This window comes from Terrapene carolina, unplaced genomic scaffold (genome assembly GCF_002925995.2).
Source record: "Terrapene carolina triunguis isolate 2854851 unplaced genomic scaffold, T_m_triunguis-2.0 Scaffold112, whole genome shotgun sequence".
In the NCBI taxonomy this organism is placed as follows: Eukaryota; Metazoa; Chordata; order Testudines; family Emydidae; genus Terrapene; species Terrapene triunguis.
Window position 1 is genome coordinate 18,929,131 of NW_020664463.1, and position 27,994 is coordinate 18,957,124.

Genomic DNA, 27,994 nt, shown 5'->3' on the forward strand with positions numbered 1-27,994 from the left:
GGGAGTTGCATTGTATGTAAGAGAGGAGTATGACTGCTCAGAGCTCCGGTATGAAACTGCAGAAAAACATGAGAGTCTCTGGATTAAGATTAGAAGTGTGAGCAACAAGGGTTATGTCGTGGTGGGAGTCTGCTATAGACCACCAGACCAGGGGGATGAGGTGGACGAGGCTTTCTTCCGGCAACTAGCAGAAGTTACTAGATCGCAGGCCCTGGTTCTCATGGGAGACTTTAATCACCCTGATATCTGCTGGGAGAGCAATACAGCGGTGCACAGACAATCCAGGAAGTTTTTGGAAAGTGTAGGGGACAATTTCCTGGAGCAAGTGCTGGAGGAACCAACTAGAGGCAGAGCTCTTCTAGACCTACTGCTCACAAACCGGGAAGAATTAGTAGGGGAAGCAAAAGTGGAAGGGGACCTGGGAGGCAGTGACCATAAGATGGTTGAGTTCAGGGTCCTGACACAAGGAAGAAAGGAGAGCAGCAGAATACAGACCCTGGACTTCAGAAAAGCAGACTTTGACTCCCTCAGGGAACTGATGGGCAGGATCCCCTGGGAAAATAACATGAGGGGGAAAGGAGTCCAGGAGAGCTGGCTGTAATTTAAAGAATCCTTATTGAGGTTGCAGGAAAAAAACATCCCAATGTGTAGAAAGAATAGTAAATATGGCAGGCGACCAGCTTGGCTAAACAGTGAAATCCTTGCTGATCTTAAAAGCAAAAAAGAAGCTTACAAGAAGTGGAAGATTGGACAAATGACCAGGGAGGAGTATAAAAATATTGCTCAGGCATGCAGGAGTGAAATCAGGAAGGCTAAATCACACTTGGAGTTGCAGCTAGCAAGAGATGTTAAGAGTAATAAGAAGGGTTTCTTCAGGTATGTTAGCAACAAGAAGAAAGTCAAGGAAAGTGTGAGCCCCTTACTGATTGAGAGAGGCAACCTAGTGACAGAGGATGTGGAAAAAGCTAATGTACTCAATGATTTTTTTGCCTCTGTCTTCACGAACAAGGTCAGCTCCCAGACTGCTGCACTGGGCAGCACAGTATGGGGAGAAGGTGACCAGCCCTCTGTGGAGAAAGAAGTGGTTCGGGACTATTTAGAAAAACTGGACGAGCACAAGTCCATGGGACCGAATGCGCTGCATCCGCGGGTGCTAAAGGAGTTGGTGGATGTGATTGCAGAGCCATTGGCCATTATCTTTGAAAACTCATGGCGATCGGGGGAGGTCCCGGATGACTGGAAAAAGGCTAATGTAGTGCCCATCTTTAAAAAAGGGAAGAAGGAGGATCCGGGGAACTACAGGCCAGTCAGCCTCACTTCAATCCCTGGAAAAATCATGGAGCAGGTCCTGAAGGAATCAGTTCTGAAGCACTTAGAAAAGAGGAAGTGATCAGGAACAGTCAGCATGGATTCACCAAGGGCAAGTCATGCCTGACCAACCTAATTGCCTTCTATGCGGAGATAACTGGCTCTGTGGATGAGGGGAAAGCAGTGGATGTGTTATTCCTTGACTTTAGCAAAGCTTTTGATACGGTCTCCCACAGTATTCTTGCCAGCAAGTTAAAGAAGTATGGGCTGGATGAATGGACTATAAGGTGGATAGAAAGCTGGCTAGATTGTTGGGCTCAACGGGTAGTGATCAACGGCTCCATGTCTAGTTGGCAGCCGGTTTCAAGCAGAGTGCCCCAAGGGTCAGTCCTGGGGTCGGTTTTGTTCAATATCTTCATTAATGATCTAGAGGACGGCGTGGACTGCACTCTCAGCAAGTTTGCAGATGACACTAAACTGGGAGGAGTGGTAGATACGCTGGAGGGTAGGGATAGGATACAGAGGGACCTAGACAAATTAGAGGATTGGGCCAAAAGAAACCTGATGAGGTCCAACAAGGACAAGTGCAGAGTCCTGCACTTAGGATGGAAGAATCCCATTCACTGTTACAGACTAGGGACCGAGTGGCTAGGCAGCAGTTCTGCAGAAAAGGACCTAGGGGTTACAATGGACGAGAAGCTGGATATGAGTCAACAGTGTGCCCTTGTTGCCAAGAAGGCTAACGGCATTTTGGGCTGTATAAGAAGGGTCATTGCCAGCAGATCGAGGGACGTGATCGTTCCCCTCTATTCAACATTGGTGAGGCCTCACCTGGAGTATTGTGTCCAGTTTTGGGCCGCACACTACAAGAAGGATGTGGAAAAATTGGAAAGCGTCCAGCGGAGGGCAACAAAAATGATTAGGGGTCTGGAGCACATGAGTTATGAGGAGAGGCTGAGGGAACTGGGATTGTTTAGTCTGCAGAAGAGAAGAAAAGGGGCGGATTTGATAGCTGCTTTCAACTACCGGAAAGGGGGTTCCAAAGAGGATGGATCTAGACTGTTCTCAGTGGTACCAGATGACAGAACAAGGTCTCAAGTTGCAGTGGGGGAGATTTAGGTTGGATATTAGGAAAAACTTTTTCGCTAGGAGGGTGGTGAAGCACTGGAACGCGTTACCTAGGGAGGTGGTGGAATCTCCTTCCTTAGAGGTTTTTAAGGTCAGGCTTGACAAAGCCCTGGCTGGGATGATTTAGTTGGGGTTGGTCCTGCTTTGAGCAGGGGGTTGGACTAGATGACCTCCTGAGGTCCCTTCCAACCCTGATATTCTATGATTCTATGATATATGTAACTCCAAGCCTTCTGCCTGGGATCTAAGAGCCATGGTGAATGCAATCGGAGATGACTTTTTTAACTGATGCTTCTTATTGCATAGCACAAAGTTGTGAGGATCTGAATAAGCACGAATTGGAGTATCAGTGTGAATGGAGATATAACAGCTGTGGACCTGCCTGCCCTATAACATGCCAGCACTTTGAACCTGTGGTGTGCCCTCTGCAATGTGTAGAAGGATGCCATGTGAACTGTCCTGAAGGTAAACCCACTGTCTTCTTTACACAGTTAGTCAGCTTTTCCTGCTCAGCTCTTATCACTTACTGGTATCTTTGTACTCCCTCCTCCCCCGGAACGTTGCAGGAAATGTTTTTTTTTAAGACTGGAAATAAGCAGATTTGTAAGCTCAATGGCTGTGAAATTTTCATATGCAAAAGTTAAATCTTTAACAATCTTACTGGTGTGCTTGCATCATTGTTTCCATCAAGGTAAGAAGGCGGTGACCAGATGTTCCAGTTTACTAGGCTCATCCTGGTTTTCTGGAGATGTCCGGAATGATTATATTGAAACCAGGGTTTTGACCAGATCTCAGTGGAATCCTAGGGCATCTCACCTGGACTTAACTTCCTGTGTCCCATATTGTTCCTGTTTTCTGTGCTCCACTGGCCACACAGTTAGAAATCTCCCTCTACACCTTTCAGCTGTTCGAAGTCAGGAATTAGGAGTGAAACCCACGCTTGGGTTAGAACTTCTGAGAGGCACACAGTGCATTGAGGCCATGGAGGCTCTGGATGGACATTAGGGAATGGAGAGAAACATTGTGGGCAGAGACAGCAGAGCCTTTAAAGGAGGACGGTGCAGGGAGTGAGAGAGGAAGATAGGAGGAGAGCAAGGAAGGCAGGGGAAGGGAATAGAAATCAAAGAAGGGAAGGAAGAATAAAGAGGAGGAAGAAAGATTAAAAAAAGGAGGGGAGAGGGAAAGTGAGAAAGGGTGCAGAGGACAAAATGAGATAGAAAATTGAGAAGAATAAGTCAGAAGGGCAGAGAGTTGAGGAGAGGAGGAAACTATGTATTGTAGGACCAACAACCACAAAACCAGTCCATCCCCCTCACCAAGTCCCCTGTATGCACACAGAGCAGAGCTATCAATCCAGGGAGTAGTGAGAGCAGAATCCACTAGGTACATCTTTATGTAGTATGGTGTTTAGCACTTAAATATCAGGGCAGGTCCACACTACTGCTTCAGTCGATCTAACTTGCATCACTCAGGCCTGTGAAAAAGACACCCCCGTGAGCAACACAAGTTACAGTGACCTAAGCGGTGTCCATACCATTCTATGTCGGCGGGAGATGCTCTCCCACCAATACAGCTTCCGCCTCTCACGAGGGTGGATAATTATGCCGATAGGAGTGTGCTCTCCCATTGGCATATAGCGTCTTCACCAGATGCTCTACAGTGGCGCAGGTGCATCGGTGCAGCTGGGCTGATGTAGCGCTTCTAGTGTAGACCTACCCTTAGAGTGACAGATGCACTAGTAATACCTAAGATGAATAGTCATAATGGGGAGAAAATGATAAATCACCCTACAAGGATGCAGTAAAAGATGCCCAAAGGGACCAAGAAAAATCAGTAATGAGGATGTAAAAGTGTAAATGCCATTTTCTTCTGGCACACCTGGTTTTTAGTCTAAAAATACATTCACCCTGTGTGTAGCATGAGCTACTGCATATACTATGCACTGGTGTTAGTATCTCAATAAAAATGCTATGGAAGAAAATAAAGATTTACTTGGTGTCAAACTAACAGCTAGTTTAATATGTAGAGCATGTTCTGAACCTTTGAGCCCAATCCCAGTATCATTGATCTTGTCATATTTTTAAGGCTGCTAAATACAAGGATCAGCTTAACATCTGCTTTGCAACTTATGAAACCCTGCTATGCTGTTTTAAAACAGGAAAAATACTTGATGAACTATCCCAGTCATGCATTGATCCAGAAAGCTGTCCTGTATGTATATTAGAAGGTGCCAGGATCCCCCATGGAAAGAGGGTTGTTTTGAACAAAGATGAACATTGTCTATCATGGTAAGATATAGATTTTTATTCAACACGAGTGTCTTTTATGAGGGCACAAATGAAGTGCATTCTCATGAATATACTGTGAATATAGTTTTGAATGTACTATTATGGGCCTGAATATGATGCCCTTTTTCATGCACCATAGAACCTGAAATTTTTAAACAAGACTAAAGGTATTAGGCACGCAAATTCTATTGAAATTAAATGGGAATGAGGTATAAAACTCCATAAGGTTGCTTTGAAAAACCTAGCCCTACTCCACGAGTGATCCTGTTGACTCCATTTTTGGAATAAGATACTATTCAACATGAGTAAGGTATCAGAATTTGGCCCTATCTCAATACTTTAAAATCCTATATAAAGTTAAGGATATGAATGTGTGATCTCTCTAGAACACCACCAAGACTAGTAGGTGCTGGGAGGTTATGCTTTGTAATTGGAAAAGTAACTTCCCCAAGATTTACTGAAGGTATTCTAGGGCCCAGTCCTGTAAGTACATGCAACCAGGCTTAATGAAGTCAATGGGATCATGCATAGTAGGGTAAGCACTATGCAGAATCAGGGCCTTACATTGCTTTGAGGGAGGAACTCATTATTTTTGTGTCCTGTACAGTAGCAAGGTGCATAAAAGTGTGAATTTAGCTCTCTAGCATCCATAATTTTGGCATTCTTCAGATACCCAGCCCTTTGATGGATGGATACTTCCATTAGTCAGGCATAGTGCTGTAAATATAAGAAAGTTTTCCACAACATAATTTGCCCACATTTAATAGAAGTGAATGTAGAGCTGCAAAAACTATGGGCTCAGACTAAAACCCTAGATCCAAACACCCTGAACATTTTGGAAGTTCAGACTGGGTCTGAACTTTGAATCTCTGGCCTGTCACTGGTAGTAACTAACTCTGTTTTATAAGCCCCATGGAGTTGGTTCTGTTATGTTGATTAATTAAGTAATGTATTTTCTTTTAACAGTATAAATTGCAAGCCCTGAATTCCATCAAAAGGTCAAAAATGCATCTACGTAAACCAGTTCCCTAATTTTCACAATACTTAATAATAATTTATCTTTAATGCTAATACACTAACCACCACTCACATAAGGTTTTAGAACATTATGTAAACTTACCTCACTAGGGAAACATCTTTGCACGTAGCTGTCACCTAATTTAGATGCCTACACCATCTGTACAAACAATAGAAAATATTGTACAAAAATGAATTTTATAGCAAATATCCAAAGGAAATTGGAATCTCATTCACAAAATATTGCATTAGGATTAAAATAATAAATCATATATGTTACAATATGCTAAATGCCAAAGGGAGTTGTGTATTCTTCAATTAAGAAACTAAAAGAAAGAACACAGCCTTGGGAGAGCTTGAATTTGGATGTCACATTTAAAGTGCTGTTTTGCTCTGAAAAATGGCATCTTCTTACTTAGTAGACTGCTCTCTGGATTGCTTTCGTTAGTGAAGAAAATAAGTGTTTACTGCCCATCATTCTAGTTAACAGTGCAAAGCTGGCATGGCTCAGAGGGAAGAGGCTGCAATCCCTCCCTTCACATGCATATTCAACAGAATTGTTTACTAAGTTCCAAACAGTTATGCTTGTGCAACCACATTGAAGACAGCAAAATTTCAGAGGAGCCATTGAGGAAAGAGTTTGGCCGGCCCAAGGAAGCTGGTGATAATGTGTGAGAAGGAAAGAATTCAGCTTGTCTCTCAGATCCCGGGTTGGAATTTGAAGCTCTGATAGTTAGGAAAAAGCAAATCTTTTACTTATAAACTGTACACATTTGCTCGCTGAAATCATTGAAAGATGACAAAGGTGGAACCACAAGATTCAATTTTTAGAGCAAATTTTCAGAGCAAAACCATAATTTAAAGAGTATGGACCAGTTTCTGATCTCAGTTACTCCACTGTAAATCCCGAGTAACTCCACTGAAGTTATGTTTTGTCCTTGATCCCACACAGTATATACAGCTCTCATTGCCTGGAGCTGTGAGCTAGAAGAGTGTCGCTCCTCTGTTTTAACAGTGGGGGGAAATGCCAGCAGTGTCTCCATAGTGCTATCTTACATACTGTGGTGATGGGAGCTCTAGAAATAACTTGAGAGAGATTGCAAAAGTATTTGAATCCAAAAAGTGCTTTGTTTCTGGTCCTGCTCTATTTTGAGGTTTGGCATACCTCTAATTTTTGCCAGACTGTTTTGTCCATCACTACTATGAGTGATCTGAGTGGTTTTGGAGCCATTCAATTGTGCCCTTCATAGCGGAGATTACAGAGGAATCCTGCTCAGTGTATTCTGTGCATTATCAAATATCCCCAGTGCATCTGATTCAATAGGTAAAGAATTTTGAAAATACCATAGTTATAGCGTTAATAAACGTAAAACCAAACCAAGAACCTCCCAGTTGCCCAGATTTTTCAGAAAATCCTGAATTTTCTCCATCTTTTCTAGTGTCTCTTCTATTTCTGGAGAGAAAAATGCCATTTCACACATTTTCCCTACTCTGTGTCTCCTACTGTCCAATAGACTTGGAAAAATGCATTGAGTGGTACTCCACTAGCCTGTGCTTGGGTTCAGGAGTGCTCCTTCCTCAGTCAGGCAGAGCAAAGAGCACAGAACAGATGGATTTGGCAATGTAGAAGCTGCTGAAGACACGCTAAGGGAGCACAAGCAATCTCCTGCAAGGCTGTAGATACGGGAGATGGGCAGTAGATGGGAAAACTTATGGGGGAGAGAGAAAGGTGAAGAGAGAGGAGTAAGGGAGAAATGGAGGCCCATAAAGAAAGTGGAAAAAAGGATGGGAACATGCAGAGGAGGCAAAAGTGGGAATGTGCCAATGGATATGAGTGGAGGGGAAGATTTAGAAGAGAAGAGGAGTAAGGAAAGAGAGTAGGACTAAGGAAGAGAGGGCAGCTCCTACTTTTTTTGAGAGAAGGGAAGAGAAGGGAAGAGAAAAGGGACTGAGAGAAAGAGAGAAGAAAAGAGCTAGAAGAATTTTAGTACAGGGAAGAGGAGAAAAATAAGGTAAAATAAAAAATACAGGAGCAAAATACACATGGCAAAATCTAAAGTCAAGATAATAAGAAAAAGGCAATGTGTGTGAGAGAGAAATAAGAGTAATAATAAGATCTAAAAACACAGGAAGGGGAGCAAAGGGATCCAGGTGAATTTAATTGATTTCATAATGACAATGGCAAAAGGCCATTAGAATTGGATGGTTTTCTATGTATGAAACTTCAGTTTAAGATTTCAGGTGTGAACAAACCCATGACATGAGGCACAGTCCAGAGGGGCTTGGTCTTCACTCTGGAAAAAAAGGTGTGTTCTTAATTCGAGTTAGCTAACTTCAGCGAACTAACCTGAGGTATAATCCTCGTGAAGACAAGGCAGTGTGCAGTTTTCACATGAGTTAGCAGGTCAAGGTAAACCCTTGACTCCCTCAAAGTCCTTAACTCAGCATGCTAACTCATGTTCAATTACAAACTGCCTTGTCTTCACGAGGATTTTACCTCTCGTTAGTTCACTCAAGTTAAATAACTCAAGTTAAGAATAAACCTTTTTTCCTAGTGAAGATACAACCAGAGGGTGCAAACCAAATCTACTGGCCATGTTCACCAGAAGTGGTGCCTACAAATCCCAGTGACTTCTATGTAGCCCTCCACTTGGTGTCATGTTTCCATGATATGACGAATGTTCAATCAAAAACAGCTGGGGAAAAGACATTTATCTAATAAACTTAGTACTTTTCACATGCTTCCTGCATGCATACATTAGTGTATTTCCATAAATAAATTAATGGAGATATCCTATCTCCTAGAACTGGAAGGGACCTTGAAAGGTCATTGAGTCCAGCCCCCTGCCTTCACTAGCAGGACCAAGTACTGATTTTGCCCCAGATCCCTCAGTGGCCCCCTCAAGGATTGAACTCACAACCCTGGGTTTAGCAGGCCAATGCTCAAACCATTGAGCTATCCGTCCCCCCCAGTAAGAGAGTCCATAAGTAATGATTCCATTATTGGGTGTCCCAGGATTGCTGCAGGAATAAGGAGATTTTCCCACTATGCACAATTTGCCAGGTAGCACCATTGGTGGCAGTTTTCTTTCCTCTGAAGCAACAATCATAGAGTACTGAGCAAGGTAGGATATGGAACTTGATAGTCCATAGATCCAATCTGGCATGGCAAATTATATGTTCATGCTGACTTGCTTGTTTACTCATTTCTATATAAGATATAACTGTATTAAATCAGGGGTGGTGTATTGTTATCGAAGTTCATTTTACCGCTAGTTTTTTGGTGGTTCTTGCAGTCACTGTGAAGGAAAGAACTTAACATGTAGTGCCTGTGAGTCAGAAGAGAGAGAGGAAGAAATCATTATACCAACGCCAGTTGCTACAGAAGAAACAGATATAGACATAGGGACACGTGTATACTCCTGCAGCAAAATGATGGACCTGGCCTTTCTGATGGATGGTTCCAACAAACTCTCAGAAAAGGACTTTGAACTGTTAAAAGATTTCATAATTAGCATGATGGAAAAACTCCACATCTCCCAAAAGAAAATCCGAGTGTCAATTCTGGAATACCGCACTGGCTCCAACATCTATCTTGGGCTCAAAGATATTAAAACACAATCTCAGATGAGGAAAATTGTCCAAAACATAAAATACACTGGTGGAGAAGTTGCCTCTGCCACTGAAGTGCTTAAATATATTGTATTCCATGTGTTTGGAAAAGCACCAAGGACAAATGCTGCCAGAATTGCTCTGTTGTTGACAGCCAGCAAGTCTCCAGGAAATATTCAGCGCATCCTCACTCTTCTGCAAAAGAAGAAAGTCACAGTAATACCAGTAGGAATTGGACCGTCTATTAGTATGGAGCAAATCAAGCTAATTGAAAGGCAGTGGCCAGAAAACAAGGCCTTCATAATGAACAATGTACAGGAGTTAATGGAAAACAGGGATGAAATAATCAATTACCTGTGTGATCTTGTACCTGAAGAAAGTGATGTGTTAACAACTACCACCCAAAAACCTATTACAATCTCGCCCCGGGCAGCTACTGTGACGGTACGCTATCCAGTCTGGGAGTCCACGAGATTAGCTACGACCCCATTGCCAAGTAAAGAGATTTCCAAAGTGCTTGATATAGCTTTTGTTGTTGAAGGGTCTGAAAAAGTAGGAGAGGAGAACTTCAATATAATCAAGAGTTTCATTGTAAAAGTTATCAGAGAAATGGACATAGGAGAAGAAACCATTCATATTACTATCATACAGTACTCGTACACTGTCACTGTTGAGTACTCCTTCAGTGAAGCACAGTCAAAGCAAGACATTATTGAGGTGGTGAAGAAGATACAGTACCAAGGCGGGAATGCCACCAACACTGGAAATGCCCTCAGCTATGTCTCTGAACACACATTTACCACAGACAATGGAGGCAGGGGACAAGTGCCACACTTAGTGTACATGGTAACTGCAAACCCTGCCACTGATGTCATCTCACGTGTTGCAAGTGGCATAAATGTGATCCCTATAGGTATTACCCCCAATGCGAACATTCAAGAGCTTGAGAAGATCAGTCAACGGCACACCCCAATAATCATAGAGGGTTATAACGAACTTATTCGAGAAGCACCTGACTTAGTGTTGAAAACGTGCTGCTCAAGTAAATCCAGATTGCCCTCAGAACCTCCAGGTAAAGTTGGATATATTTTCTACGTATTTTCTTTCTCATCAGGCTTTCTCTGGAATCAGGGATGGATTCTGCTTTGCATGTTGCTGTCCAAGTTGATCGGAGTGGGGGTGGAAGGTGAACTTAGGGTCATAGAAATGTAGGACTGGAAGGGACGTTGAGAAGTTATCAAGTCCAGCCCCCTGTGCTGAGGCAGGACCAAGTAAACCTAGACCATCCCTGACAGGTGTTAGCCCAACCGGTTTTAAAAACCTCCAGTGATGGGGATTCCACAACCTTCCTTGGAAACCTATTCCAGAGCTTAACTACCTTTATAGTTAGAACTCTTTTCCTAATATCTAACCGAAATCTCCCTTGCTGCAGATTAGGCTCATTGCTTCTTTCCCTACCTTCAGTGGACACGGAGAACAAATTATCACTGTCCTCTTTATAACAGCCCTTTACTATTTGAAGACTGTTAATAGGTCCCTCCTCAGTCTTTTGTTTCTAAATGTGCCCAGTTTTTTTTTAACCTTTCCTCATAAGTCAGGTTTTCTGAAACTTTTATCACTTTTGTTGCTCTCCTCTGGACTCTCTCCAATTTGTCCATATTTTTCCTAAAGTGTGGTGTTCAGAATTGGACACAGCACTCCAGCTGAGGCCTCACCAGTGCAAAATTCAGCAGGACAACTAGCTCCTGTCTCTTACATACAGTGCTCTGTTAATACACCCCAGAATTACATTAGTCTTTTTTGCAACTGCATCACATTGCTCATATTCAATTTGTGATCCACTATAACCCTCAGATCCCTTTCAGCAATACCACCACCTAGCTAGTTGTTCTCCATTTTTAGTTGTGTATTTGATTTTTTTTCCTTCCTAAGTAAAGTGCTTTGTCCTTGTCTTTATTGAATTTCATCTTGTTGAATTCAGACCAATTTTCTAATTTGTCAAGGTCAATTCGGAATTCTAATTCTGTCCTCAAAAGTGCTTGCAACCCCACCTGCTTGGTTTTATCCACAAATTATAGAAGCATACTCTCCACTCTATTATTCAAGTCATTAATGAAAATATTGAATCGTACCAGACCTAGAATTGACCCCTATGGGACAACATTAGATATGCCCTCCCAATTTGACAGTGAACTGTTGTTGAATATGGTCTTTCAACCACTTGTGCACTCACCTTATAATAAATTCATCTAGATCACATTTCCCTAGGTTGCTTATGAGAATGTCACATGGGACTGTCAAAAGCCTTACTAAAATCAAGATACATCACATCTAATGCTTCTTCCTTATCCAGTCAACCAGTAATCCTGTCAAAGAAGGAAGTTAGGTTGGTTTGGCATGATTTGTTCTTGACAGATGCATGCTGGTTATTCCTTTTAACCCTATGGTACTGGAGGTGCTTACAAATTGATTGTTAATAATTTGTTCTAGTATCTTTCTGGGTATCAAAGTTAGACTGACTGGTCTAAAATTCCCCAGGTCCTCTTTGTTCCCCTTTTAAAGATAGGTATTATGTTTGTCCTTCTGTAGTCCTCTGGGACCTCATCTGTCCTTCAGGAGTTCTCAAAGATAAGTGTTAATAGTTCTGAGATTGCTTCAACTAGTCCCTTAAGTACCCTAGGAGGAATGTCATCAGGATCTGCTGACTTGAATATATCTAACTTATCTAAACATTCTTTAACCTATTCTTTCTTGCATTTCTTCACCCTTGTTGTTAATATTAATTGTGTTGTGAATCTGGTCAACATTAACCTTTTTAGTGAAGATTGAAGCAAAATAGGCATTAAACCCTTCAGTCTTCTTGATGTCATCAGTTATTATCTTTCCTTTCCCATTAAGTACAGGATCTACACTTTCCTTCATCCTTCTCTTGTTCCAAATATATTTAAAGAACCTCTTCTGGTTACCTTTTAAGTCCCTTGCTAAGTGTAATTCATTTTGTGCCTTAGCCTTCATTCTTGTGCTGTTCTTTTGTACACCTCCTTAGTAATTTGTCCATGTTTAGACATTTTATAGGATTCCTTTTTGATTTTCAGGTCATTAAATAATAGCTGATGGACCCATATTGTTTTAATCTGCCTGCCCATCAGAGGTTAAAATCACTTCCTCTCTCTGCTTCTAGGTTTGATTATTTCACCATGAAACTTTTGTGAATCATAGAAATGTAAAAAGCAACAGAGAGTCCTGTGGCACCTTAAGACTAACAGATGTATTGGAGCATAAGCTTTCGTGGGTGAATACCCACTTTGTCAGATGCATAGAAATGTAGGGCTGGAAGAGACCTCAAGAGTTCATCTACTTCATCCCCCATTGAGGCAGGGTTAAATGTACCTATACCATCCCTCATAGGTAACCTGTTGTTAAAAGCCCCCAGTGATAGGGATTCCACAGTCTCCCTACATAACTTGTTCCAGTACTTAACTATCCTTATAGTTAGAAAGTTTTTTCTAATATTTAACTTAAATCTCTTGTGCTGCAAACTAAACCAATTTCTACTTCTCCTACCCGTAGTGGCCACAGAGAACAATTGATCACTGTCTTCTTTACAACAACCCTTTAAATATTTGGAGACTCTTACCATGTTCCCCCTCAGCCTTTTCTTCTCTAGACAAAACATGCCCAGTTCCTTCAACCCTTCTTCATAGGTTAGATTTTCTACACCTCTTATCATTTTTGTTGTTGTCCTCTGGACTGTCTCTAGTTTGTCCACATCTCTTCTGAAAGTGTGGTGCTCAAAAATGGACCTGGCATATCAGCTGAGGCCTCACCACTGCCAAGTAAAGCAAAACCTCAAAGATTTGTTGGGTTCAGGAATGTTCATGAGATGTCCTACTTGGAGACCTGGGGGGCAAAGCTCTCATGTTGAACATACAGCTTAGTATGTTTTGACATAGAGGAAGTTACTGCTTGTATCAACAGAACACCGCCCCACTGTTTTCCCAAACTCCAGTTGTCTACTGTCCTTTTCCTTCCATCTTCCTTTCCTTATTCAGCAGACGCTTGGTATGGCTATCTTATATAAGAAGCCTTTTTATATTCTTTTCAGAACCTTGCAGCAGACCAATGGATATCATGTTTCTTCTGGATGGAAGTTCCAGTGTTGGAGCATCAGAGTTTGAGGAAATGAAAAGTTTTGTAAAAGCATTTATTGAAAACTATGGCATCAGTAAGTAAATAGCCCTTTAACTCTAACACAGTTTTCTTTTACTCTTGCTTTGTTTGTGTAAGGGCCATGACAGTATTGACCCTGATACTTTAGACATACACCCCGATTTAAACCAAAAAAAAAAAAAAAGTGTTGAAGCTTAAATTTCAATGTGTGAGTGATCGCCTGGATTTCAGTTGGCTCCCATTCTAGTGACCGTGTCCAAGGAGGATGAGGAACATCCTGGTGTGGTGTCAGTTGAAATTTAAGCTGTTTCTTTTGTCAAGATACAGGAAGTGGTGCACTTGGTTCCAGTACTGGTGGGTCAGAATCATATCCATCCTGGCTGATAACTAGTGGGAATGTCCTGACTACATTCTTGAGGGAGGGGGATAATATCTTGTTTCAAGAGGGCAAGTGTCATGAACCCACAGGTCTCAAACCTGGGTCCGCAGGGTTCCCAGGCAACTGTTGCTGCCTTATTCCCACCCAAGCGGAGAGACCAGGAAACCTGAAGCCACAACAGGCTGGCCTTCCTGGGCCCTGAGTGGAGGAGCGGCAGGACCTCTGATTGGTCAGAGTTTCCTATTTAAACCCAAGAAAGGCACAGGAAGTTGTCTGCACAACTGGGCTCTACCTGGCTGCTATATTGGACCATGCCTTGCCTGACTCCTGAAGCTGGCTTCCTTGCCATGCTTCTGGTTCCTGCTTTCCTGACCTGTTTCTGGTTCCTGCCTTGTTCCTGATCCTTGACCATGGTCTCCAACTCTCGCTTGAGCCCTTGGCATGGCTCCTGACTCTGATTCCAGCCACTAGACATGCTGCTTATGTCCCAGTCCTGACAACATGATTCCCTCCCATGCTTAGGTGCATGGATCTATTGCTTGAAAAGTTTGGTCTTGATGTGAACATCTTGGCTAAATACCACCAGTCTCTTTAATCTACCATGGAATCAGGGCACAGGAGAGAATGGGACCCAAACTACAACTCCCATAAGGTAATGAACTGTTAGGGAAATGCAGTTTGAACTGATTCAAACAAAACATTTCAGGTTGGTTCAGCAAAACAAAATATTCCTGTGTGAGTCACACTGACACAATAAAAAATTTCATTTAAATTTTTCTCAATGGAATTTTTTTTATCAACACTAAGATTCTTTTTCCCTGTGGAAAACTTCAATTTTCTGGAAACTGCATTTTCCTTCAGAAAATCATTCTGATGGAAAATTCCCAACCAGCTCTACTTAATATAAAGTGTGACTTCAGATTTATTTTTAAATTGTTCAGATGGACTGTCTTTTATTTATATCATTTGTCTTCTGCTTTCCGCTTCAGGCAATACCTCGACTCAAGTGTCAGTTCTCCAGTATGCAAGGGCAAACACCCTTGAAATTTCATGGAACATGCCACAAGAGAGTAAAAATCTTCTAAATAGGGTGAGCTTAATTCAGCAAAGAGAGCAAGGTCCCAGCAAACTAGGTAAGTGATTGTGTGAATGTGTGTGGGGGAGGTGGGAACAATTTTAAATGTAGGTTGATCCTAAACACTATCTTGGACATTAGCGACACAAGATGGGTGAGGTAATATCTGTTATTGGTCCAACTTCTGACCTGAAGAAGAGCTCGGTGTAAGCTCGAAAGTGAATGTCTCTCACCAGTGGAAGTTGGTCCAATAAAAGATATTACCTCACCCAGCTTCTCTTTCTACTATCCTGGGACTGACACAGCTACAACAACACTGCATACTATCTTGGACAGATGGTTCTGTGCTAGTGTGGTGCACTAGGAATATATTCTTTCATAATTCATTCAAGTTAGATGTTGATTTATGGGCAAGGAGTTTCAGTTTACTCTAAAACGTGTCTGTCTTAAGAGTTGCAAAGGTCATAGCGTACCACACTTTACACTGGAAAGGAGATGATGACTTTCTTTATTCCTTAGAATAGTTCTCAGTATTTATGTGTTATGTATCTCTCAGGCAAGTGAAGGAAAATGGTAATTTAGGATTTAGATCATCACCAATTTGTCAGCTTCAATGACTTCCACAAAACTGTACCCAGAAACATGTCTATGTTAGTCCTAATATTCCTGGGTAACCCAAATTCCCCTATGGTCCTGGGAAGACTGTGTAAGCTGTCCAGTTGTAGGTTCAACAAATGCAAATTATATTACAATATATCAGGCCTTTGACCAAATACTCTGAGAATTTCATTCTTCTGGACTGGAACCACATACTGTCTGGCAGTCATCAAGCATCAGGGTCCTATAAGAGCAGAGAAGTGTACAGATTTTAGGGTCTTTGGCCTACTTCATCCTGTAAAGAGTTATTGCTATAGAAAAGTGAGAAATAAAACCTGACCTCCATAGTTCGCAGGAGGATTGGCTATGATTGCTTTCTCAGCTTGGAGAAATAAAAATACCAGATGGCTGATGAGACTTCTACAAGCTCTTTGTGGGAGAAATTGTTATATTCAGATAGATAAGTTTCATGAAGTCTCCTATGTAATGTATAGTAAGTTACAGAGGCTAGCAGGATAAGCAACGAAAACATGGTCCTGTTCTGGGGAGAGGAGATGGACTGGGAGATGCATTACACAGTTGCCAGTGACTTGTTTATTTCTCATTGGAAGGCACTCAGATACCACAATGAGGGAGGTGGTCTGAGACCCTGAATGGAATAGAAATCGCTCCTCCCAAGCAAGTAAAGTCAGTCACTGTGGTCTTGATCCTGCATCCCAGAACATTTAATAAGCATCCGTGAGTCAGGACTAGAAGGCTCAGTGCTCTTGGGAAATGCATGAGCACTCAGCTCAGTCTGCCAGTGTTCAGGCTTCTGGAAACATTCAGGCTGCCTAAAAGATTTGGATGCCTCAATTTGGGTGTTAAAATCCATTAGGTGGCTGTGACAAAGTTCCTCCTCTATCTTGGTGGGTCCTGCACTTATTGGTGGATTTTCTTGCCTCAGAGATTCACCATGTGGGTTGGGGAACAGCCCAGAGACCTTCCCCTCTGGAAGAACCCACAGTCCAGGTCAATTGGGAGGTTTGGGGGAAACCCGGGCCCGCCCTCTACTCCGGGTTCCAGCCCAGAGCCCTGTGGACTGCAGCTGTCTATAGTGCCTACTGTAACAGGTGCATGACAGCTACAACTCCCTGGGCTACTTCCCCATGGCCTCCTCCAAACACCTTCCTTATTCTCACCACAGGACCTTCCTCCTGGTGTCTGATAACACTTGTGCTCCTCAGTCCTCCAGCAGCACACCCTTTCCCTCTCAGCTCCTTGTGCCTCTTGCTACTCACACTCACACCACAAACTGAAGTGAGCTACTTTTTTAAAACCCAGGTGCCCTGATTAGCCTGCCTTAATTGATTCTAGTAGCTTCTTCTTAATTGGCTCCAGGTGTCCTAATTAGCCTGCCTGCCTTAACTGGTTCTAGCAGGTTCCTGATTACTCTAGTGCAGCCCCTGCTCTGGTCACTCAGGGAACAGAAAACTACTCATCCAGTGACCAGTATATTTGCCCTCTACCAGACTCCTGTACACCACTGGTCTGGGTCTGTCACAGTGGCTTTGAAAATCTCATCCTTCGTTCATCCTGGGCATGCTCAAGGGTTTAATACATCAACCAGCATTGTCACTCCAATACCAGCATTGCTGCTTCTCATTTGCATAGTCTCTCCCATACTCAAAACATGATCCTGTGCAATCCTTATGCCCATACCATTGTGAGTAGTCCCTTTACAGTCAGTGGGGGTATTCATGTCAGGAACAGCTGCAGGATTAGTCCCTATGGTAAAACTCTCTTTGCTTAGGCCCTTGCATAGTTCCAGGTAGCTTGTTTGATGACGCTCAGGGTGTGAACTACATGCATGATAACTCTTTAGTGTTCCTACAATTTACAAACAGCTAGCTGTATCAAAGCTGCAGAGCTGGGGGCATGTCGCACGTTGGCAGGGCCACACTTGCAGAGGTTTCAGTGTATTTGTAGTAAGGGTTCCAATCCCTCATAGAGTGGATGTGGTTTTATTAAAAGGGGGAGCTTTGCCACATCCTGGTATTTACCTTTACAGTAATATTTCCTGTTCTCAGAATGTGGGGGAAAATAGGAGTGTGGGGGGTCATAAGCAGGAGACAGGGACAGAGGTAGGAACTAAAAGTCAGGAGCTGGAAGATGGGAGGAGACAGGCAGGAGCAATGGTAGGAGTCAGGGGTACAGGATAGGAGGAAGGTGTGCGGGGTGGGGGGGCAAACCAGGAAGAGGTGGGAGTTAGAAAGGAGTAAAAAAGTAGTAGGGGGACTGGGGCAGGAGCTGGGGGGATAGCAGCAGTGATGAAGGGATATGAGCAGAATAGGACAGGGAGATGCTAGGGGGATGGGGGTAAAGGGATCTGCACCCACTAGACCATAGTCCCCTACAGGAAGAGTGAACACACTGTTCCTAAATCTCAATATTCATTTGCCTTTCCTTAGCAAATTCCTGTGAAACCCACTGACAAAGATCTCCATCCCCTCTAGTGGCAGGTGCACATAGAAGATTAGATCCTACAATTGCTACCATTTACTTTGTTAGCTTAAGTAGTGGAGGACTGAAATGTGCATGTAAAGATCCCAACCCTGCTGATGACCCCTGTTGGGGCTCAATATGGTTCTGTGATGTAATTTTTGTTGTTTCAATTTTTAAGTTTTTTAAAACGTAGGAAATTGCATCCAAAAAAACTACATTGCAATAATGTTAAGGTTGCAAAATCAAGGACTCAAAAGTAAGGAAATGCCAGAATTAATGCTGCCTGTGCAAACTTAATTCACTCCCCTTGGGCATATTCAGTATGATAGTCTTTAATTACATGATCACATACTAGTTTTTGCACAGGACCTCTGCCTCATTCAGTACACAGGATTGACCTGCTCTGGGGATGAATCAGGGCTGTGTAATAAAGGAGGATGTTATCTGTAGCAGCTCTGCATCATTTGCTGCAGAAGCTGGAAGATATGCAATGAATGACGCAGGGGACTGCAAGAAGAGAAAGGACAGTCTCATGGTGCAGGCAGTGGAATGCTACACTGGAGAACTGGATTTTATCCCTGGCCTCTGCCACGGGGTTTCTACGTGATGCTGGGCAAGTCACTTTCAAAGATGATCACTAATTGTGAGTTCCTCATTTTCTGCATGCCTGACTTCAGACCTTGAGGTCTGCTTTTCAGAAGTGTTGGGCACTGTCAGCTGCAATGGGAGCTGTGCTTTGAATGTATAAAGTGCTGTCTAATGCTAAGTACTCTGAAACTCAGGTCCTATGTGTCTCAGATCGAGCACCCCAAATTAGTGGACATGTTTGACATTAATATCTCCATACCTCAGCTCCCTAGCTGTAGAACCGGGATACTAATGCCTCCTCTCCTCACAATGGTGTTGTGAAGATAAAATAATATTTGTGAAGCACTCAGGTATTACAGTGATGAGCACCATAGAAATGCCTATGAGGAAATTACCAATTCTGTGTCCAGAGCAGGGTTTGAACAGTATGTAGTAAATAAGGCCTCAGGCTACACATTAACAATAAGGAGAAAACAAAAAACTGAATTCATAGATTCATAGATTCTAGGACTGGAAGGGACCTCGAGAGGTCATCGAGTCCAGTCCCCTGCCCGCATGGCAGGACCAAATACTGTCTAGACCATCCCTGATAGACATTTATCTAACCTACTCTTAAATATCTCCAGAGATGGAGATTCCACAACCTCCCTAGGCAATTTATTCCAGTGTTTAACCACCCTGACAGTTAGGAACTTTTTCCTAATGTGCAACCTAGACCTCCCTTGCTGCAGTTTAAGCCCATTGCTTCTTGTTCTATCCTCAGAGGCTAAGGTGAACAAGTTTTCTCCCTCCTCCTTATGACACCCTTTTAGATACCTGAAAACTGCTATCATGTCCCCTCTCAGTCTTCTCTTTTCCAAACTAAACAAACCCAATTCTTTCAGCCTTCCTTCATAGGTCATGTTCTCAAGACCTTTAATCATTCTTGTTGCTCTTCTCTGGACCCTTTCCAATTTCTCCACATCTTTCTTGAAATGCGGTGCCCAGAACTGGACACAATACTCCAGCTGAGGCCTAACCAGAGCAGAGTAGAGCGGAAGAATGACTTCTCGTGTCTTGCTCACAACACACCTGTTAATACATCCCAGAATCACGTTTGCTTTTTTTGCAACAGCATCACACTGTTGACTCATATTTAGCTTGTGGTCCACTATAACCCCTAGATCCCTTTCTGCCGTACTCCTTCCTAGACAGTCTCTTCCCATTCTGTATGTGTGAAACTGATTTTTTCTTCCTAAGTGGAGCACTTTGCATTTGTCTTTGTTAAACTTCATCCTGTTTAACTCAGACCATTTCTCCAATTTGTCCAGATCATTTTGAATTATGACCCTGTCCTCCAAAGCAGTTGCAATCCCTCCCAGTTTGGTATCATCCGCAAACTTAATAATCGTACTTTCTATACCAATATCTAAGTCGTTAATGAAGATATTGAACAGAGCCGGTCCCAAAACAGACCCCTGCGGAACCCCACTCGTTATGCCTTTCCAGCAGGATTGGGAACCATTAATAACAACTCTCTGAGTACGGTTATCCAGCCAGTTATGCACCCACCTTATAGTAGCCCCATCTAAATTGTATTTGCCTAGTTTGTCGATAAGAATATCATGCGAGACCGTATCAAATGCCTTACTAAAGTCTAGGTATACCACATCCACAGCTTCTCCCTTATCCACAAGACTCGTTATCCTATCGAAGAAAGCTATCAGATTGGTTTGACATGATTTGTTCTTTACAAATCCATGCTGGCTGTTCCCTATCACCTTACCACCTTCCAAGTGTTTGCAGATGATTTCCTTAATTACTTGCTCCATTATCTTCCCTGGCACAGAAGTTAAACTAACTGGTCTGTAGTTTCCTGGGTTGTTTTTATTTCCCTTTTTATAGATGGGCACTATATTTGCCCTTTTCCAGTCTTCTGGAATCTCTCCCGTCTCCCATGATTTTCCAAAGATAATAGCTAGAGGCTCAGATACCTCCTCTATTAGCTCCTTGAGTATTCTAGGATGCATTTCATCAGGCCCTGGTGACTTGCAGGCATCTAACTTTTCTAAGTGATTTTTAACTTGTTCTTTTTTTATTTTATCTGCTAAACCTACCCCCTTCCCATTAGCATTCACTAGGTTAGGCATTCCTTCAGACTTCTCGGTGAAGACCGAAACAAAGAAGTCATTAAGCATCTCTGCCATTTCCAAGTTTCCTGTTACTGTTTCTCCCTCTTCACTAAGCAGTGGGCCTACCCTGTCTTTGGTCTTCCTCTTGCTTCTAATGTATTGATAAAAAGTCTTCTTGTTCCCCTTTATTCCCTTAGCTAGTTTGAGCTCATTTTGTGCCTTTGCCTTTCTAATCTTGCCCCTGCATTCCTGTGTTGTTTGCCTATATTCATCCTTTGTAATCTGTCCTAGTTTCCATTTTTTATATGACTCCTTTTTATTTTTTAGATCATGCAAGATCTCGTGGTTAAGCCAAGGTGGTCTTTTGCCACATTTTCTATCTTTCCTAACCAGCGGAATAGCTTGCTTTTGGGCCCTTAATAGTGTCCCTTTGAAAAACTGCCAGCTCTCCTCAGTTGTTTTTCCCCTCAGTCTTGATTCCCATGGGACCTTACCTATCAGCTCTCTGAGCTTACCAAAATCCGCCTTCCTGAAATCCATTGTCTCTATTTTGCTGTTCTCCCTTCTACCCTTCCTTAGAATTGCAAACTCTATGATTTCATGATCACTTTCACCCAAGCTGCCTTCTACTTTCAAATTCTCAACGAGTTCCTCCCTATTTGTTAAAATCAAGTCTAGAACAGCTTCACCCCTAGTAGCTTTTTCAACCTTCTGAAATAAAAAGTTGTCTGCAATGCAGTCCAAGAATTTGTTGGATAGCCTGTGCCCCGCTGTGTTATTTTCCCAACATATATCCGGATAGTTGAAGTCCCCCATCACCACCAAATCTTGGGCTTTGGATGATTTTGTTAGTTGTTTAAAAAAAGCCTCATCCACCTCTTCCACCTGGTTAGGTGGCCTGTAGTAGACTCCCAGCATGACATCACCCTTGTTTTTTATCCCTTTTAGCCTAACCCAGAGACTCTCAACACTTCCGTCTCCTATGTCCATCTCTACCTCAGTCCAAGTGTGTACATTTTTAATATATAAGGCAACACCTCCTCCCTTTTTCCCCTGTCTATCCTTCCTGAGCAAGCTGTATCCATCCACACCAACATTCCAATCATGTGTATTATCCCACCAAGTTTCAGTGATGCCAACAATGTCATAGTTGTATTTATTTATTAGCACTTCCAGTTCTTCCTGCTTATTACCCATACTTCTCGCATTTGTATATAGGCATCTAAGATACTGGTTTGATCTTTCCTCCCGGTTTTGTCCTGACCCTCCTTTCTCTCTGCCAATATAGCCCACACTCCCTCTCGTCTCCGACCCATCTCCCAGGTCTCCATGTTCCCCACTTACCTGCGGGCTTTGCTCACCTGTCCCCGTCGAACCTAGTTTAAAGCCCTCCTCACTAGGTTAGCCAGTCTGTGTCCAAATAGGGTCTTTCCCCTCCTCGAAAGGTGAACACCATCTCTGCCTAGCAGTCCTTCCTCAAATAGCATCCCGTGGTCTAGGAAGCCAAAGCCCTCCTGGCGACACCATCTTCGCAGCCAGGCATTCACCTCCATGATGCATCTGTCTCTGCCCGGGCCCCTACCTTTGACAGGAAGAATCGAAGAGAATACCACCTGCGCTCCAAACTCCTTCACCCGTACTCCCAGAGCCCTGTAGTCACTCTTGATCCGCTCAGTGTCACACCGCGCAGTATCATTTGTGCCCACATGGATGAGTAGCATGGGGTAGTAGTCAGAGGGCTGGATAATCCTCGACAATGCCTCCGTAACGTCTCGGATACGGGCTCCCGGCAGGCAGCATACCTCCCGAGATGAAATGTCAGGGCGACAGATGGGCGCCTCCGTCCCCCTCAGCAGAGAGTCTCCGACCACCACTACCCTACGTTTCCTATTCGCAGTGGTGGCAGCAGACCTCCCAGCCTTAGGGGTACGAGGCTTCTCCTCCTTTACTGGAGGGGGTGATGCCTTCTTTCCTGTATCAAGAAGAGCATAACGGTTACCTATTACCACAGCGGGAGGGTTCGGAGCAGGGGTGGAGCACTGCCTGCTGCCAGAAGTAACCAGCTGCCAGTGTCCACCCTGAGCCATCTCCTCCTCCACCAGTGGTGTATCAGCAGTCCTGTGTCCTGGGACAGCTACCTCAGCTGTCTCCACATGGACACTGTCCAGGAATTGCTCGTGGATTCGGATGCTTCTCAACCTAGCCACCTCCTCCTGTAGCTCTCCCACCTGCTGCCTGAGAGATTCCACCAGCAGGCACCTTTCACATTGGATGGTCCCCTCAGCCTGGATATCAGTAAGTGGAAATTGCAAGTTACAGTCTCTGCAAACCCACACCAGGATCTGGGTAGAAGCATCCATGCTCAGGCGCTCTGTCTGGCTACAGGCGCAGGTGGAGGAGACAGAAGCAGTGCTGGCACAGGTGTTGCGGGTCTTCCTAACCATCGTAAGCCTCCCTCTGTCAAACTCCCGTCTGCAGCCCCCTGTCCGCTGAAAGGGTTGTTTAAGCAAGAAGTTTAAAGTTTTAAGGGGAATAAAGGGAAAACAGATAGAACCGGCAAGGGACCCTCGCCCCTTCCCACTCCCCTTCCCACTCCCTTGCGAAACTCCCTGTTAGCAGCCCCTGTTCGCAAACGCTCCCTGGTCGCTTGTGCGCTGCTTTATAAAGCCCTGGCCTGTATGAATGCCCCGCCCACTGAGTAAGGCTCAGCCAATTACCAGAGGCTTCCTGGTTTCAAACCTTCCTTTGAAGCTCACAGCTTCCAACTGTCAGCCACAGCACACGGTCCTTCAAACAACCAAACAAACAAACAGACTGCCAAACACAAGCTCAGCACACAGCAAGTAACCCCCAAACACAAACAAACACACACTGCAGACAGTCACTTACCCCAAAAGGGTGCTGTATTGCTCCTCCTTCACCTGGAGAACTCCCTTGCGAAACTCCGTTAGCAGCCCCTGTTCGCAAAAACCGCTGGTGACCAAGTGAGCACCATCCATCCTATGCACTGAATGAGGCAAGGATCCTGTGGGAAAAAATAGTATGTGATCATGTAATTAAAGACTGTATCATAATGCTTATACACAAGGGGGCCAAATTAGGTTGCACAGGCAGCCTTAATTCTGGTATTCCCTATCATTTGTTGCTTGACTTTGCAACCTTAATAATGTTCTTTTAATGGAGTTTTCTTTTGTGTCTGTAATATTCTTATTTCATAGTTGTCAAGGACACCAACGGTGCTTAATTTGTGCCAGGGCTGAGCCCCGGCATCTCTAGTCTTGGCAGTTTATAGCCCCAGCACCTCTGAGCTTGCTGCATCAGTGATGAATGTGAAAACATTGCTTGAGCCCCAGCACTTCTTTCATTACAGATTAAGCACTGGACACCTACATATTTAAAGCACAGCATTGAACATGCTCTGTCATAATTAAGGTTGCATAAACAGTTTGCAGTATAAGCCCTCTGGTTCCTCAGAAGGTACAACTTCAAATTCACTTGTTCTAACAGATTACCAGGCCTGGATAAGATTCATTACCTCTTTGGATTCTTAAATATTTAAGAGTGACCTGTCCATAGACAGTCTAGTAGGCTCACATTAAGACTCAGAGTTGTCAGTTCAAATTTTTCACTTTTATATCAGTTAGGTACATCGGTGGCCAACTTGAATCTAGAGCAAGAGATTCTGATCCTTTAACATGTTTTACAATCACATTTTTAACTCATGACTGCCTTGCTCAGAAATTCCTACAGTAATAGAGGCTGGGGTCCACAGATGGTTTTAGTGGCAACCAGAGTTGTCCAGAATAAGTGTCAGGAGCTCTTCACAGTCCCTCAGACCTTGCCTACACTGAAAAGGATTTACTGGTGGAGCTATCACAGCAAACCCTCCTTTATGGAGAGACAGTTACTTTGTTCGGGGAACTGGTATAAAGCTATCTCAGGGTATGTCTACACTACGGGATTAATCCGAATTTAGATAATTCGAATTTGGGAAACAGGTTGTATAAATTCGATTGTGCGCGGCCACACTAAGCACATTAATTCGGTTTTTAACCACATTAATTTGGTGGTGTGCGGCCACACTACCCCATTAATTTAACCACATTAATTCGGTGGTATGCGGCCACACTAACCCTAATTCGAATTAACAAAATCGATTTTGGCGCTACTCCGCTCGTCGAGGTGGAGTACAGAAATCGATTTTAAGTGCCCTTTAATTCGAATTAACTGGCTCTGTAGTGTGGACGGGTGAAGGGTTAATTCGGATTAACGCAGCTAAATCCGAATTAAAGTCGTAGTGTAGACCAGGCCTCAGTAAAAGGACTTTTTTGATGGTATCACTGCTTCTACATTGCTGCTTTTACTGGCACAGCTATGTCAGTAAGGGACAAGAATTGTTCAAGTTTAGATGAAAGGAAATAAATGATCTCACCAAGTGGTTGGGCTATTTAATCTAAGGGCTTGTCTAAACACAAACATTGTACCATTTGGAGTAAGATCTGTTTTTAAATAGTTTCAGTTGTTTGGACGGTTGGACAAAGATGTATATAGTTTAGTAGTTAAGGCACTTGCCTTTGACTCTGGAGAACTGGGTTCAGTTCCCTACTCCACCAGAGACTTCCTGCGTGTGACCTAGAGCAAATCCCTTCGTCTCTTTGTGCCTTGGGTTTCCATTTGGATAACAGCACTTTCTTAGCTTGCAGGGGTGTTGTGAGAATAAACTTGTTTAAAGTTTTGAGGTGTACAGATACTATAATAATGAGATCTATCTTAAAGTTGGCTGATATTAACTTAGCTTCAATTGGTAATGGCTTGTCTACATGTGAGTTATTTTGAAATAGCTAGGAGATTGGAAGTGGATTAAGCTGAACAAGAGAAGGGCACTCTTAGGTTGTCTCTATGCTACAGTGGCACACCTATGGCGCTGCAGCTGTGCTGCAATAGTGTAGGTGCTTCCTATGTTGACAGAAGGATTTTTTTGGTCAATTTAGTTAATCCACCTCTCCCAGAGTTGGTAGCTCAGTAGATGGAAGGATCCTTCCACTGACCTAGCCGTGTCTACACCAGGGGTTGGGACAACCTAATTATGCTGGTCAGGGCACAAAATTTTGCAGTCTTGAGCAGCATGATTAGGTTGACCTAAGTTTTAGGTGTAGACCAGGCCTTGTTCTGCAATAAGTGTGTCCCGGCATGGAGTTATTCTGGAATAGATATTACATTTTAAATTCACAACCTCTGTTATAACTTTCCTGTATAGACAAGTCCTAAATTAAGATTTAAACACAGATTTAAGGGGTCAGGAATAACTCCACAGGTAGGCAAACAGATCAGGCCACTGGCTTCTGATTAAGTGGCTGTTGCTTTACCCTTCTTGGGTACTTAGGAACCATTTCTTTTGACTTCTTTCCCAGGCAGTTTTCAATAGGCACTGGTAATTAAGACCTCTGCAGAACTTTACCTCCTTGGTTAAAACCATTGTGGAGGTGTTAGTGAAACTACTGAGCCCACTTGAGATCATGTTTTATAAGATTTATGCAGGAACCTCAGCCTAGTTGGATTCCCTTGTCTCTCACAACCCTACAGTACCCCAATGGATTTTACATCTTATCCCTCACTTCAGACAAAATTAAAGAAAAGGATCTTTAAGCAATTTCTGCTTTCCCAGTGTCTCCCCATGACACCATTAATGTATTGGAATATATTTTCCCTCGGTTGGCTTCTTCCAGGTTGAATCTCATTTTGTTATATCCTGCCCATATTTCTAATGTTTCTAGGTCATGTTGTACACTTTCTCTTCATTCACCGGGAATGTTCGTAACTGCTTCCAATCTCATATCTGTGATTCTAATTAACATGCTGCATTCCCCTTCCTTCCCAGTTCATGAATGAAAGTATTCAATAAGACAAGCTCTAGTGTGGATCCCTGTGGCTTCCCATTCAACAATTCCCACCCAACTCAGCACATTGCCTTTTATCATTATGGTTTTTTAGTGCTCATTTAATCAGCTTTCAGTCCTTGCAATATGCTTGTATCCTAGCCAATTTAAACTACTCCTTCAAAGTAAGAGTTCGTTCATCACTGTATCAAATGATTTACTAAAAATTAATCCAGCCATTTTATCTTCACTCTACAATCTTGTTCAGGGAGTGCTGAGATAGATGGTAGGCCATGGAAAAGCTTATGCAGGACCTTTCTTGAGAGTCATGGGTTAGGAAGAAGAAATAACTAAAATCATATGCAATAAGCACCATGATGTTATCCCTTTCCTTCTATGATCTAGGCACCGCGTCTATTTGGAGACTAATTTTTAATTATTATATTGTATCTGAATTTCTTGTTCTATACAACTTCAGAAAATCATATGAAGATTTCTACATGGGTTCTCTGAAAGTAGGAGGTGTAGCATCACTGCAGTAGCCCTTGGAAGTACTGGCCGAGTTTTTCAAAAAATAAGTGCCTAAAGTTAGGAGTCCAGGCCCTTATTTTAGGTGCCTGGCTGATGTAAGTGCCCCATCCCTGCAACGCAGTAAAACCACCTCCCTGAATGGCATAAGGCCATGCTTGACTTACTGAGGTTGTTGCAGTGCAAGTAAAGGACACTTCCTGACCTGTGTCGACCCTAACAGTCCTCCAGCAGCTGTCCCACAATGGCCTCTTCACTGCAACAGTGACCAGAGTGGTCACAATTTTATACTCCTCTCCCCATGGGTCACAGAGACTGGAAGCCAGCCCCACTTTAAACCTCCCCATGTGTTTTTTTTTAAATGGCTTTTCATGATGGCCCACCTTGGTGAACACACCTAGCAGCTTACCCTTGTTGTATGCAGCTGCCCAACTGACGATTCTGGTTCCACACACTAGATGCATTCCTGCCTGGAGTAAACAGGAAGTGTTAGATCTCCTGGGCCTGTGGGGAGAAGACACTGTGCAAGCACAGCTATGGACCAGCTATAGGAAGGTGGACATCTCTGAGCAGATTGCGTGGGGGGTGTAGGCAAAGGGGTACAACAGGGATCAGCAGCAGTGCTGCATGAAAGCAAAGAAACTTCACCAGGGATTCCACGAGACCAGGGAGGTCAAGAAGCTGTGTCACAGACCTGATGCTTCTACAAGGAACTGCATGCCATACTTGGCAGAGACCCTGCCAGAACCCCACAGACCACTGTAGTATGTTGGAGGAGCCTAAGAGGTTGACCACAACTGTGAACAGTGCGGAGAAGGAGGGTGTGCAGAAGA

The 27,994-nt window shown here is 43.3% G+C and overlaps 1 protein-coding gene across 1 annotated transcript in view; it reads left to right on the forward strand.

Moving 5' to 3' along the window:
• Positions 1–27,994, forward strand: part of VWF (von Willebrand factor) — a 247,585-nt gene that overhangs the window by 119,057 nt on the left and 100,534 nt on the right. The window contains exons 23-27 of the mRNA XM_029911665.1: positions 2,743–2,901; positions 4,595–4,724; positions 9,038–10,425; positions 13,459–13,578; positions 14,892–15,035. Of these exons, the coding sequence (XP_029767525.1) occupies positions 2,743–2,901; positions 4,595–4,724; positions 9,038–10,425; positions 13,459–13,578; positions 14,892–15,035 (1,941 nt within the window). The remainder of the gene's footprint in view (positions 1–2,742; positions 2,902–4,594; positions 4,725–9,037; positions 10,426–13,458; positions 13,579–14,891; positions 15,036–27,994) is intronic.